The sequence below is a fragment of the Pieris brassicae genome, chromosome 7 (genome assembly GCF_905147105.1).
Source record: "Pieris brassicae chromosome 7, ilPieBrab1.1, whole genome shotgun sequence".
NCBI lineage: Eukaryota > Metazoa > Arthropoda > Insecta > Lepidoptera > Pieridae > Pieris > Pieris brassicae.
In genome coordinates, this window is record NC_059671.1 from 6,189,134 (window position 1) to 6,203,208 (window position 14,075).

The 14,075-nt window shown below is 33.6% G+C and overlaps 2 protein-coding genes across 3 annotated transcripts in view; both read left to right on the forward strand.

Moving 5' to 3' along the window:
* LOC123712065 (CCR4-NOT transcription complex subunit 6) overlaps window positions 1-14,075 on the forward strand; it is a 153,450-nt gene that overhangs the window by 26,910 nt on the left and 112,465 nt on the right. The window lies entirely within an intron of this gene.
* On the forward strand, window positions 1,729-4,649 carry LOC123712066. Its single transcript, XM_045665005.1, has one exon. It carries the CDS (start codon window positions 1,973-1,975, stop codon window positions 3,368-3,370), a length of 1,398 nt encoding a protein of 465 aa, XP_045520961.1. The 5' UTR covers window positions 1,729-1,972; the 3' UTR covers window positions 3,371-4,649.

The window sequence follows — 14,075 nt, forward strand, 5'->3', positions numbered from 1 at the left end:
GCATGGGATAAATCAGGGAAGCCATTAGGCCAACACTGCTCAGCAGTTTCCATAAAAGCTTTAAACAAAAATTCATATTTGTAGTTAAAAGTTATGAGATGTCGTAAATTTGTTTCCTGAAAATTCGTTCCGTTTCCCTAACATAATTGGTATCTCGTCTCTCTAGCATACTTGAAAAATGGGTCAGCCGTTTGCGTGTTTTACCGTACTTGGACGGTACTAAGCCTTTACGCTGTAACCTGGGCTTCTAAATGTAAGAATTTATTTAGCGTTATTAATAAAAGTGTCTATTCCTATGAAAAGCCCATGAACAAAATATATGGTATAATAATGTCTAATATTCAATTATTATATGGTTTTATTTGTTGAATAGTTACGTATATTGTGAAAGTTTGTAGCGGTTTCATTAGCGTAGACTATATTTAATCAAACTGGGTAATTTTGTTAATGTTGTTAGCACTTAAACTTTCTAGCATTCGCTTGTGAAAATAAATTTAAATTGAATGAGTTAATAGATTGTTACTACTTAGTCGCAATTCTTTTCTGTCCGCCTTTGTTCCTAAATCAATTGTAACAAATAATTGTAAGGTATTGAAAGCTTGCTTGTTGTTTGCTAATGGAGTATTTAATTAAAATTATCGTGTTTTGTATGTGTTTATGTCAAATTGTTGACGGAGGGAAAAATACATACAATTCACATTTTGTTTTCCATCAGCGACCAAAATATATTAGTCGATATTTTTTTAGATTAATACTAGTACTAAATATAAGCTTTCTTTATGATATAGGTAATTTAATTGACAACAAATTATTTTAAGAGGTCTATCAAGTATAAGAGCGTGCAAATATTTAATAAATTATCGTGAAATATTGTAAATATTAACGTGTTTAACCCATTTAAAAGGACGGAGTATAGTAGACTTAAATTAGGACGGCTGTCTGATGGCAACATGCATCTCGTTTGTACGTAAGTTTCTCACTTAAATGATGTAATGAGAAATAAAGTTCTTTAAACGTTGACAACGTTACAAACAAATATACTGTTGTAATATTCATATGGGTACGATTTGGTGCGTAATGATGAAAGTCAGATGGCATTAACGAGGTAGCATTTATGCATACGCTAAACAATATTGGAAACTACACGGCAAGGAGACTTAAAGTATGAAATTGATTTTTGTTACATTGATAATAAGACCTATTTTATCATGATAGGGTATTACGGTTATTAAAGTTTCATCGAGAGAGAGGCGTGAGTCAACTTCACTTTCACTAAGACCCTGCACCTAAAAGTGCATAGGTTTACTGAACTTACTCAGCAGTTCAATTAACTTTAGAAATCAATGTTTTCTCAAGATTAAGCGTAACTCAATCGGTTAAATATGGACTGGAGTTATAGTAATAAAATTAAACACCGCCTATAACGACTGCTTAAAATAGCATACATATTATTTTAAAACGCTCACAAACGGCTCGACAAATAATAAATTATTCTCACATTTTGATTTCTTATAATCCAGTTTTTAATTGGAGTTCTTTTGTTTTAGGTAAATGCTGCAATTACGAACTGCTTATTTGTTTGGTAAGTTAAGAAAAGTGATCTAACAAACATGGAAACTAATTTTATTTTGTCGTATTAAACTCGACGATGTCACGGCGTATAACTTTTTAGACCGCTAGGAAAGTAAACAACAGTTTAATTACCGAGCGATTAGGGCTGTAGAGCTTTCCTGTGCATCGATGCCGGCGATAGTTGCCTGGCTCGACGGCACTCCCACTCGGCAATTGCGGCCGCCTCGCGCTCATTCACTTTAGGTTTTAGTCCACAATCGACTGCCGCGGCGGACGTACGTGTCACTGTGCGCGCCTCCGATGTTAGTTTACGATTACGACATCGCGTTTCAACTCAAACTTTTACCGTGACAGTGAAAATAAATTTTTCGAATATGGGTTAAACGACCCCGCCGACGAAATGAGTCCGGGCGAGCGCGCCGCCCTCGGGCGTCGCGAGCACCCTCGCCCTAACTATGCTGCCACCGCACCGGGATTTCCGCCACCATACTACCCACCTTACGGAGTGCCGCATCCCAACGCATGGCTAGGAGCTCCCCTCATATCCATGGCAGGTCGCACGCAACAACAGAGGAACACGCCTATTTCAAAGCTTGCCATGCACGCTCAGGGCGCTCCCCTTATCATACAAAATAGGCACGATCGAAGAAAGTACACAACCGTTCCAGAACAGCGTAATCATCGACCGCTCGGATATTCTGAACATAACATTACTAGAGACAATGGCGAAGTGTCTGAAGGATCTAGGCCACGAAATCAATTACAACAGTCGCGTTCGAATCGAACTGGACGTAATAATAATACAGACGCGGTCAGCGTGGCCAGTGATGAAAGTTCCGGCTCCACAAATTCAGAAACCATGTTGCCACGCATAATTAAACCAAGAAAACGACGTAAAAAAGATAGAAAACCCAATAACATTGTCCCGCACGATATTTCCAACTCCGGACTAGAACTGGGTGAAGTTGATCATTGCGCTGTTACAAATATGGGATCGACGCCGCACGTTTACGAGGAATCTTATTGCAGAGAGGTGTCATTACCGTATCGTTTAGACGTGAAAGTACTAGGTTACCCGGATCCAGTGCCGGAGACTTATAAAGTTACTGCGTTGGGTGAGGCATTAGAGGCTACGCGTTTTGGTTTAACTGAGGCAGTTTCTCCCTCAGAATCTGCTGTGAGCTCGTGTCAGTGCCGATATTGTGACCCTGTCGGACAAATTTGGGATGCTGATTCCATTGCACACTTACTGGATGAAAGTTCAAGCGGCGATTTCCCACCTACAAAGTTAGAGGAGTCTATGAAGGTAGTAGGACCCTTAGGAAGAAGAGGGATTGATACTATTCTGAGACGGAGTTGGAGCGATCCATCAGCGCGGGTCCCTGAACGAAGGGAAATTAATAATATCGAAACTTTGTCGGCTCCTAACTTATATTCCTTGTTTCCGCCATCAAAAAGAAGTAGCTCCCCTGAGCCAAGATCACCACTGGCCTTAGAAATATCATCGGAGATTGTCACCTCAATGAATGGACATCGTGACTTAGAAATAAAATTGTTTTCCACTTCGCCCCCGGCAATGAACTATGAGCGCCGTTCTTTTTTCGACGATAACAGTGCAAGTGTTGGTAAAACATGTACGATAAAAGGAAATGAGCTAAACAGTGCAGTGGTCAGTGAAAAAACAGTGTCTGGTGCGAACGGCGTTAAAAGTGACAATGTGGACAAGGGATGTTTGCCGGCATACGTTACCGGCGAGACCTCTCGCAACATTTGTGATCTAGCCTTAGTTTCTGCCTAAAGCCTTTGTGATCTTTGTATAAATAACAATAATTGGATGCGTGCTTGAGTCCGGTGGGCTCTACGCTCGCCATTTGAGCTGGACTCAAATTGTCACAGCGAGAGGCATGCACGGAGCGTCTCACGGCCCAATGAATTGAGATCTCCGTATTTTGTTTCCTGTAGATTTTATAATTAATTTATTCTTAATAATAGAGTAGGAAACGTACATGGAACTTTGTCTGGTCAGGTTAGAAATTATTATATAAGTGGGCTAAAATGTTTAGTTTTCTAAAGCTAGGTTGCCGTGACACGTGCGCAATTAGCGTTTCACACTACTGACACCGTTGTGCGAGTATTGCGGTTTCCCGCGGTTTTCTCCGCGCGCCGTTCCGGGCGGCGCTTCGTGCACATCAGTTCACACTGCTAATTACCGTCTCTGAGATTCTTGTGGCTTACTTTATCTAGAAATTATTTTTACTGTTTTGAGCCTTTTTTCGACTATAGCTAACCTGTTTTCATAATATGTACTATCTATTTGATATAGTAGCAGTTATTAATGAAATTCGTCAGTTGATATTCAATTCATCATCATTCGCATTTTAATACGTAACTCTTACATTCCATAATAAATCTATATTCTTGCTCGCTTATTTGACATAGTCGGTTAATTATTATTATTGCGTCGATTTCTCTAATATAATTAAGGTATAAATAGTACTACGTTTCTTACGTCTTCACACACATCACTCGTAAAAAATAATATAATACATATAAAATCATGTCCTAATTCCTATGAGGTAACTTCTCTCCTTTCGGGTCCAATACTTTAAAGCCAGATGAAGTTCCATAATATGTAGATAATGTATAGAAATTATCGTTGTGTTTTACGCTCCATGGGAGTTCAATTCTATTTCAGCATCGCGTCGTTAGCTTATTGCTCGCGCGTGCGTGGGATACATAATCTTTTTTCTTTACCATAGGCTCGACGTAGACAGTTGTATCTGGTTAAAAATTCTAAGCTATATATGTTTGTGTATATATCACTCCTAACCGATATTCGTGATTTCTTATTTTAATGATACTTTTACGTCGAACCTTTTGAATGCGGAGTTGCGTTTTGCAATCGTAAGACTCAACGATACAATGTAATTTTAAAGAATAGGCTATGTTTAACATACTGAGTGAATGCATTTTATACATGAAATTATATAGTTCTACGATTTTGTTAGTGTACGTCGTGAAGCACGAGTTACACGCTTGCACACTATTTTTGTACAATAAAATACCATCATGCCCTTTATATTCGTTTTATTTCTGTTATTAAGCATATCTCTGATTGGGAAAAGTTTTTCAAAAACGATCTAGGTCCAGTTATTACATACGTAAGTAGCGCACACTTACTACCTCTAGAATTGAAATTTTGTTCGTTTACAAACAGCTATAAATAAGCATGCGTACGATCGTGAAATTGAATATTTTAAGTAAAATTTAATGAGCCCATAAACTAGAGAATTCTTGTTTTGTAAACAGTGTTGCTTATGTAACTATGTAAACAACTTTCAATTGTGGCCAAACACCATTGGTTACGCAGTCGCAGTGCTGTTACTAAGGTCGTGAAATCTCAAGTTACGTAATTATTTTATTTTAAAATGCTACCGTGTTTTATAACTACTGAAATGGAGTTACGTTTTTAAAAAGAAGTGGTTTTTTTATCATGTAGAGAAAATTAAAAATTATGTAAATAAGTTATAAGTTTTTAATAATAATACATAGTTTCAATCCGTTTAAAAAGTGTTTTCTTAATGTGTAAAAGCTATTTTAACAAAAAACAATAACATGCAGCGAGTTAAAAATAAAAGAACATTACGTTTTTGTCTGATCTTTTTGATTAATATATTAAAATTTATTTTTATAAATCATGAAAATCCATAAATCCACAAAAATTTAACTTCCAACAGTAAATATAGTTAAGTTTTCAATTCGTTTTAAAATATTGTACTCTTTAATAATGAAACAATAACAAAGAGATATATCATAAAAACAATGTGTGTTATCGTCTTTTAGGTATATAATAAATACCTAAGCAATAAAAATCGAAGAGCTCAGAAATATTCTTAAGACAAAATAAAACAATATTTCCACACGAAAATATAGTTAATCTATTTGTTCAACGTATATTTACACAACTTTGTATCCGTCAAGGACAGTCTTGGTCAAAGTCATGAACGCTTGTTTGCTCTAATCGTTATTGTATTTGGTACATAATTCTTTAATTTTTTTTTCTTATTTTCCTCTTAGAATTCTATTTGGTAGGGTTTTGTTCGAGTAGCATGTGTACGATTGTAGAAGTTCATGTTAATATATATCATATAGTAATTATGATAAATTGTCTAACTTATATATTTATAAAATTACACGTTAGTGATAATGACAAAAGTTTGAAAGCATTCTCAGCTCAAAATATTTTGCGTATTCAGCACTTATATAATATAAGTGCTGAATACGCAAAAAAAAAAATTTAATTTATGATTATATAAATACCGATAAATTCTTTCAGTAAACCGGTTTATGAACTTGTTTGTGAAATTCAGTTCTCAATTCGTAAACGATTTCGACCTTCAGACGAATAACTTTTTTATTTGACCTTTCGATACAAGGACAAGATAATTTAACGCTTAGCTGGGATATTTCGATTATATTTGATGACTTTGAACGGTGTGAACGCATGAATGTTATCAGACTCGGTGCAGTTCGGCTCGTTGAGACATCGTAGTTCGGCCAGGCCTACAAAACTATTACTGTAATTTAGGACGAAACCTTGATCTCTAACCTCAGCTTCATAACAATACAATAGTAGCAGGTGTTTTTATTTATCTCACGTTGTAGGTACTTATATTACGTAAGGCAATTAAAAACAATTATACAAGTACTGATGAGAGTATTCAATACCAATTTTGTTGTGGACATGTTTATTACACAACTTAACCGTGATTTTTTTTTAATATTTTGATATGTTCTATGTCAATTTTGATCTTTAAATATTGGGTATGAAATTCACGTTAATAAGTACGTTAAGTTCACTTGTAAGACGCAAAAAGCTATGAATACGAGCGGTTTACTGAGCACGTGGCGACCTTGCGGCTAAGTATTATGTAAACATAAGGGAAAATTGTTTGAGAAACAACCTGCTACTGTTTAAACAGATCAATATTGATTTATAAGATAGAACTTTGTCTATTTTATAACTTTAAAGTAATTTGTATGTATGATGAAAGAATAATAATTTAAATGTGTCCTCTATATTTTTCCCCTGATGTTGTAGCTGTGTTGATCTAGTCATAAGCACGCAACTCTTATCCCTCATGGAGGTAGATCCCTGTCTGTGAACAATGGACTTTCTATCTATCTGCGCATTTAATACTCGCTCGTACGGTGAAGTGAAACGTCGCGAGGAAACCAGCAATAGGATGACAAAAGGCTGATCACCTAGTTGTCTATGAAATAAAAATGATCAAAGAAACTACACTTCGAGGCCAAGTCCCATATAGGGGTAGCGCAACTGGATCATTATTCTACGACGTATTTATGGAAAGTAAGGTGAAAATTATGATAAATTTTTCTACCATCTTAATTGTTACAACAACAAAAAACTATGAAAATGTAAATTATTAGGGCACATGGCATTTGGAGGTATATGGGAGTACTATTTGTTAATGAAATACATTTTAAACCGCTCGTGCATTTTGTAATTTATTAATTCAGCATGGAATTAATCGGATACATTTAAGCTTTAATGGCATCTTTTGATAGTTATTTAAAGTACAAATAGTAGAAAACGCTAAGCATAGGGTAATTCTTTCATGTATCCTAATTGTGACCTACATTATTACAATCAATAAGTTATTTAAAATTATTACACAAGAATATGAGTAGTTAATCAAATCAAATTATTGGGGGAAAAAGGTCTCGTCCACGTCATAAAATATTTGTCGATTGCTAAGATGTCCGCTAAAATAACCGGTGATTTTGTTTGTTGACCTCCTTGCTTAGATACGCATATAATAAATTCCAAATTTGTGTCGCTGATTCAAGATTTATATGTGTGAAGTTTTTTTGTATTAAAATTCTTGTGTTAATATTATTATTATATTATATTTTATTGCTTTAACTTATAAAGGTCTTCGGAGACGATTCAGCATTCAGAATCTGTCAGAGCATAATTTCTCAGTGATTCTAGAAACAGTATAATTTTTGGGTATTATAAGAAAACTAATCACCTTCTCAATAAATAATGAATTTATATTATTGGGGATTTTGAAAGGACAGAACTTTTATTGTTATAGTGTTAAAAACATGATACTTGAGCTTTTCTAGGCATGATTTCGATCAAAAATGCTCGAAGCATCAGACTGCCTTTCACTGTATGTTCGTCAACTGTATAAAAATCCGTTCAGATGTTACAGAGATTCAATGCTAAGCAGACGGAAATGTAATAAATGTATGCTGTGTGTCTACTTTTCTGTCCCTCGTAATTTCTACTCACATATACATATAGACGCAGATGTAAATTATAATTAAAAAAAAATATTCAAGCTGCTTATTACTCTTTTAAACTGCGTCGTTTTTGTCTGATTTTAAATCCTTTGTTACTAACGTCATACACTTAAAATGTTTTCTAAGATGTAAGCCTGAAGCTTATGTATTGACTTAAAAGCCTAGTAAGTTAGAGACAGGTTTATTCATAGAATGTCTAAATGCAGCCAGGGTTAGTTTTCACGGGAGGCAGGGAAAGCGGTGTTTCCGTTCTTAAGTTTCACCGGAGCTTTCACTTGCGAAGACAGTTACGCTTAGCGATAATAAACTCGAATTATACGCGTGTTACCCATGCATTGTTATAGTAATCGAACTGGTGATTTATATATTGTATAGTAGAGGTATTTCGGAGCGTATTGAAATTTGAATTTTATTGCAATAAGTAGAGTTAATTTAATTATTTTACTAAAACGATAAAAAATATTTTGTAGCTTCCTGTAGCATAAAAGATTTATGCATATAGTATGCAACTGGAAGTCTGATAGTTGCTTTTACTTTTAAATGTATACTTGAATAAGATTTTAATTTTATTTTGAATTTATTAAATATCCGCACAGACACATAGAAATATAGTTTTATATACAATTTATTATCTTATTCATATTTGTCGTCCAAGGCGTGGGAATTGTAATTTGAGTCTTCAAAGATTTTAAAATTCTACATAATGTTGACAATTACAAATTCATTCATGGTCGTCACACATGTCTCAGTTGCTTAAGGATAAAAGTTAATAGTAATGCTGACTTTGCTATAACTTGCTTGTTTGTTACAGTTTACAATATACGTTCCAAACCTAAAGATACAATTCGCCTTAGGAAATGAAGATTTAATTGTGGAACTTCGTTTATGGATAATATTTTTTAATATAGGTAATTTACGTACATTTGTTTGTTAAGATATAGACTGCTGTAAACGGCACTAAAAATAAAGATATATTTTGTATTTTTCGGCTTTAATAACAATGACGCAAACGCTACATTATTTGTATTGATAATCAAATCATTTGTCACTGAAAGCGATATTTCGCACTGAGGACGAATGGCGGTCAGAGCAATATTCTAATTTAATACCACGCAATGGCTAAATGCAGCACTGGGTCGACGTACCGAAGTAAGGACTTAAGATTGAAGATCATGATTTACATGATTTACTTTTCACGACGGAATTTTTGCAAATCTAATCCTATCTTTACATTATTTAAACATTCATTAGTAAAATGTATTTTTATTATGTAGAAAAAACATCAATACATCATTGTCTAGGTTTATCAAAACAGTAGCTGCTTGGTTATACAATGTATACATATTATCAGGGTTAATTACATTTGACTTCTATCTTATCAGATTTCGACGATCATATTTTCAATGTTTTAAACAAAAAATTATGAACTTGATGTTCATAATTTTTTGTTATTAAGTAGCAAATTAAAACTGCGAGACTATTCAACTGTTATATAATCATACTACGAATCCGTGAGTAATGTTATTTATATGTTGTCATGTACATATATGATAATATCATCTCAAATTCCCCCTTATATATCGCATTATTGCACTTTTATTCCATTCGTTTTGTTAAGTCATCTGATGAAGTATTCAAAGGCGAATGCAATCTGCACAAAACTCCTGCATCTTCATAAAGCATTACTCGTCATCCGCATCGTGAATATCGATTTTATTTGATAGGCTTATATAGACCGCTGAATGACGTATCGTGGGCTAAGTCATGGAATAACAGTCATAAATACTTTAAGTACCTCAAGGTTTTTACAATGTGTATCTTAAGTCTAAACAATTCATATGAATTAACGACATTTGTTTAGTATGCTGCCGAAGCTTTTATTTTTTCTATGCCATATTTTTCATTGCTAAAGCCGACAAGAAGTTCGTGTCCTTCTGGCTATACCATACGACGTGATGTTCGATCATAGGCTCGCAGCAGCTATTAAGGAGCCTTAGAGTGCCGTGACTTGGTCTTGGCCTTCCACCTTACTAACGACAACTAGTCTAGGTTATCTGGTTGATGACAGGCGATATAGCAATAATTATTGGGTAGAATTTTGTTGAAGCACAACACCTGGACGTGTTTTTTTCTATATTTTTTCTAGAACGCAAATGTAATTTAATGCCATAATCTAATCCTTGTTTTGAATATGTTTTGCAGTTGTCACGTTTTTATGTACTTGTTACACTTTGATATATTGTATTATATTTTTATTAAAGTTTTATTGTTTTTTTTATGTCTTTAGAATTCATGTCATTCTCTAGATGCTATCTTATATAACTATTTATTATTTATGTATACTTTTTATGTGGTTGGTCAACTTATTTCAATGGCTTGGGACGGTTGTCTGTTTATTTATATCGGTTATTATAGGTCTCTGCCCTTATTAAGTTTATTATTTTTTCACCTTTTACAGTATGGATTAATAATTCGCATTGCTTATGGAAATATATATTACAAATGTTTTGGGACGGCCAATAATTTACCGCTCTTAAGTACAAAAGTTAAATCAAGGTTACTTGTATATTGCCACGTTTAACAAGTGTGATCACGTATTTATATGCAATATTTTATTGTATTCGGCAGCTATAACAAACAATTATCTATGGTAATTTTCAACACTTGTTCAAATTAGTTGATATGAATTTCTCGGATTTAGATTTTTATTAAGTTTTTATTGAAGTTTCTAGATGAATAAGAATTAGTATTTAAGCACATTGAAACTTTTGATTATTTTTTAAATTAATATTGCATGGTATTGAACAGTCAACCATTAATCTACTTGACTAAAATTATAATTAAACAGAGAAAAATAAAACATATACATATGAGAAAACGAGAGAAGGAAGAAACTCAATATATGACAATTGTACTTAAGACGGTATTTTTTTAAAAGTAACAAGTGTGTGTTTTATTTGAGAAGCCTTCAGTTTCTGGAGGGAGTTTCTTTTTATATGGAGTGTTATAATATGATATGACCATGCAAAACATATTACTTTATAAATTATTTATTACAAACTTTACTAGCCTTATTGAATTTTAGATTTGCCACTAAAATGGCAAAATCTTGATTAATACTAACTTCTGAAGTCTTCTATCCCTATTAGAAAACATTTACAGTTCAACGACTGTGATTAATATCATTACGGGTCGTTGAACGGATTTAATTTAATTCGTGAAATCATTACGTAAGTCCGTCCTACATCTTGGCTTAATTAAATTATCGTTAGTAATGACGAGCGTCCCAAATTCCGGTATACGGATCGGTGTTTAGCATGCATAACGCATATAATTTCAATAATTAGGTGCTATTTGCATATGCCAGTACATTTGTTAATTGGTATGTCAAATCCATGTATAAAGTGCATCTAGCCTGCGCTGATATTATAAGAGAATTGATTTTTGTATGTTTATATGCAATCGATAAACTCATAACTATTCTCTAGTTAATAAATAACCGATACATGCCAACAACTTAGTCGAGACTACTTTTGACAGATTTACATAGAATAAATAAATTCATATGACCATTGCATCATTTTGCCTTTATTATTCCATTCGCTCCGAAAACTATTGTTGAAGTAACACGTATCAACAATAGCCTACTCAAAATACTCCTTTATATAAATATATAACTCAAAATACTCTATGTGCCTGTCCTGTGATTGAGCCAAATTGCTAGTATCAGGACTCTGTTACATTAATCCTCACGTGAGATCAATTTAAATTGTTAGCATAAGTGATATATAGCGAATAAATTGAACTCCTACCTGCTACTTGCTTCATATCAATATGAGAGTTATAAAAAAGATTATCCTTAAAAAAGTTAATAAAAAGATAGGTTACTTTATGACAACACTTTACATCAACCTCATATCGAATTTTGCATGAATATTGAATATATAGCCAAATGTTGATTGGTATATCGTTAAACGTTGAAACAATTTCATAAAATTATGAATTCTAATTTCTACGATCAGGTATTACAGATGTATAAAAAATATATGTATTCGTTATAAGTACATAATTATTGCTAGTAATGAAAATCCTTTTAACTGAAAGATACCTGTCTTAGGGTACCCAACTCTTCTATAACAAACGTAACACTAAATTTTATTGAAATTCAGTTTTTTATTACAACACTACAATATACAAATCCAACATTTATTCAGTATGCAAATAAACTGCAGGAGTCTGAAACAGGAGCCGGAGCAGCTTTAGCGTTTTTATTGGCGTAATTGTTTATAACTCCAAAAGAAACTCCTGTTTACTGCTAATTTGAAGTGAAACATGTGTTTTATTGAAAAATATGTAGGCGGGTTGAGACTAGACTTACCTTAATTGAATCGCTCGAGGCATTGCGTGCTCGACCTATAAAGATTTCCGATATTTATATTAAATTCTTTCGAAATTACTATCATGTCTGAACAGAGAATACAATAGAAAAACGTGAAGTTTAAATTTAAGTGTTCTAAATATCTTTATAGTAACCGCATTTTAGTTTTAACTAGTGAAGCGTAGAAGAGTACTAATTAGATTTGTGTATTTTGCTAAAAGTGTACGTGCATTCTGTAATTACTCATTATCCATTTAATTCATTAGGAGCAGTGGCTTGCGACAGTCATGGTTTTTAATAAGCAGAGACAAATATAGTCACAGTTCATATAAAATATCACAGTTTTTTTTTATAAAATAGGGGGCAAACGGGTAAGAGGCTCATCTGATGTTAAGTGATACCGCCGCCCATGGACACTCTCAATGTCAGAGGGCTCGCGAGTGCGCTGGCGGCCTTTTAAGAATTTGTACGCTCTTTTCTTGAAGGTAAATTAAGTTATGGCTGAGCTCTCCGTTTAAATTTTAATATTGGTACATATTGAAGACAGATTTTAAATAACGTAAATGGAAACTGTTGTCTGCCTTGTGAATGCTCTAGGTTATATCACGTTTGGGGCAAGGATTACCACCTGTTTCAAGTTGTATGTAAATATTAAACGTATTGAATGATTATTGACACTTTCGATTCGAAAGAAAGTGAGAGCTTGACGTACCGTGACCCGGTAGTTAGCGGTTTAAATATTACGATACGATCCTAATAGCCGAATTAGGTAACAAGGGTTAAGGAAGTTCAATTGAACAGATGCTAATTACCAACTCGTTTTTATAAATGTTAAGGCATATTGAATATAAACTCTCACTTTGAAAACTGCTTCTCTTCTACTGCGAAAGTTTCCACTGTAGCGTAAGTAAATTATATGTGATTGGATCATTTTGAAACTAACAAATCGATCGTGGAACGTGTTATGTTAGTATAAATTTGTCCCAACATTTCTTATACACATTCAAATAGAGGATAAGAATTCACAAAAATTAATTAAATCAGGCACCACAGCTAAACAAAATAAAATCTTGCAATATGATTTACGACGGACGGATCAGGCGACAATGAAAATAAATTAAACAGTACAAAGAATTCGGATCAGCATTGTTTATAAAGAAGGAAAGATAAAATTATTTATTAGATTAAATAAAATACTTAAGAATTACTTAATTGATCATAATGACAAGTTGTAACTGGATGATGTCTAATCATAAATTTAAAAAAGCAAGGAGTCTTCATAATAATGGAAATTAGAACAATTGTTCAGAATGTTCTCAAGTACCATCAAATGAGATTGTGCTTTGGATTATAAGCTTCAAAGATAACGTCGATGAATCAAGATCCCATTGATTTTCTTTCGTCTGGTACCCAGCAAGGCTTTTATACGCTTTAAAAGTCCTTTATTTCTCACCTCGTTTTACTTTGCCTCGAGTACTCTGCGGACAATAGCTTCGAGTGCACTTAAATTTCGCTACAATTAGCCGGCGTGTTTTTAATTTCAGTACTAAGGACCAAATACATATAATATGTATCTAGGTATAATTAAAAGTATACTTTGAATAGAGTACCAGATGTTCTTTAGCGTCATTTTGAATGGAAACATTTATGTATGATATAAAATGTAATAGTATGGAGTTTTAATTCATTTTTCAAGCCATTGAGTGAAAAGAAAAGCAAAGAAACGCAGCCGGAGTGAGTTTTTTGTCGGTCAACTTTACAATATACAATGTGAAGTAAGAGCCACCTCATT

What these genes read in the sequence shown, in the direction of transcription:
- LOC123712066 (XM_045665005.1), top strand. Translation starts at nt 1,973, where the DNA reads ATGAGTCCGGGCGAGCGCGCCGCCCTCGGGCGTCGCGAGCACCCTCGC.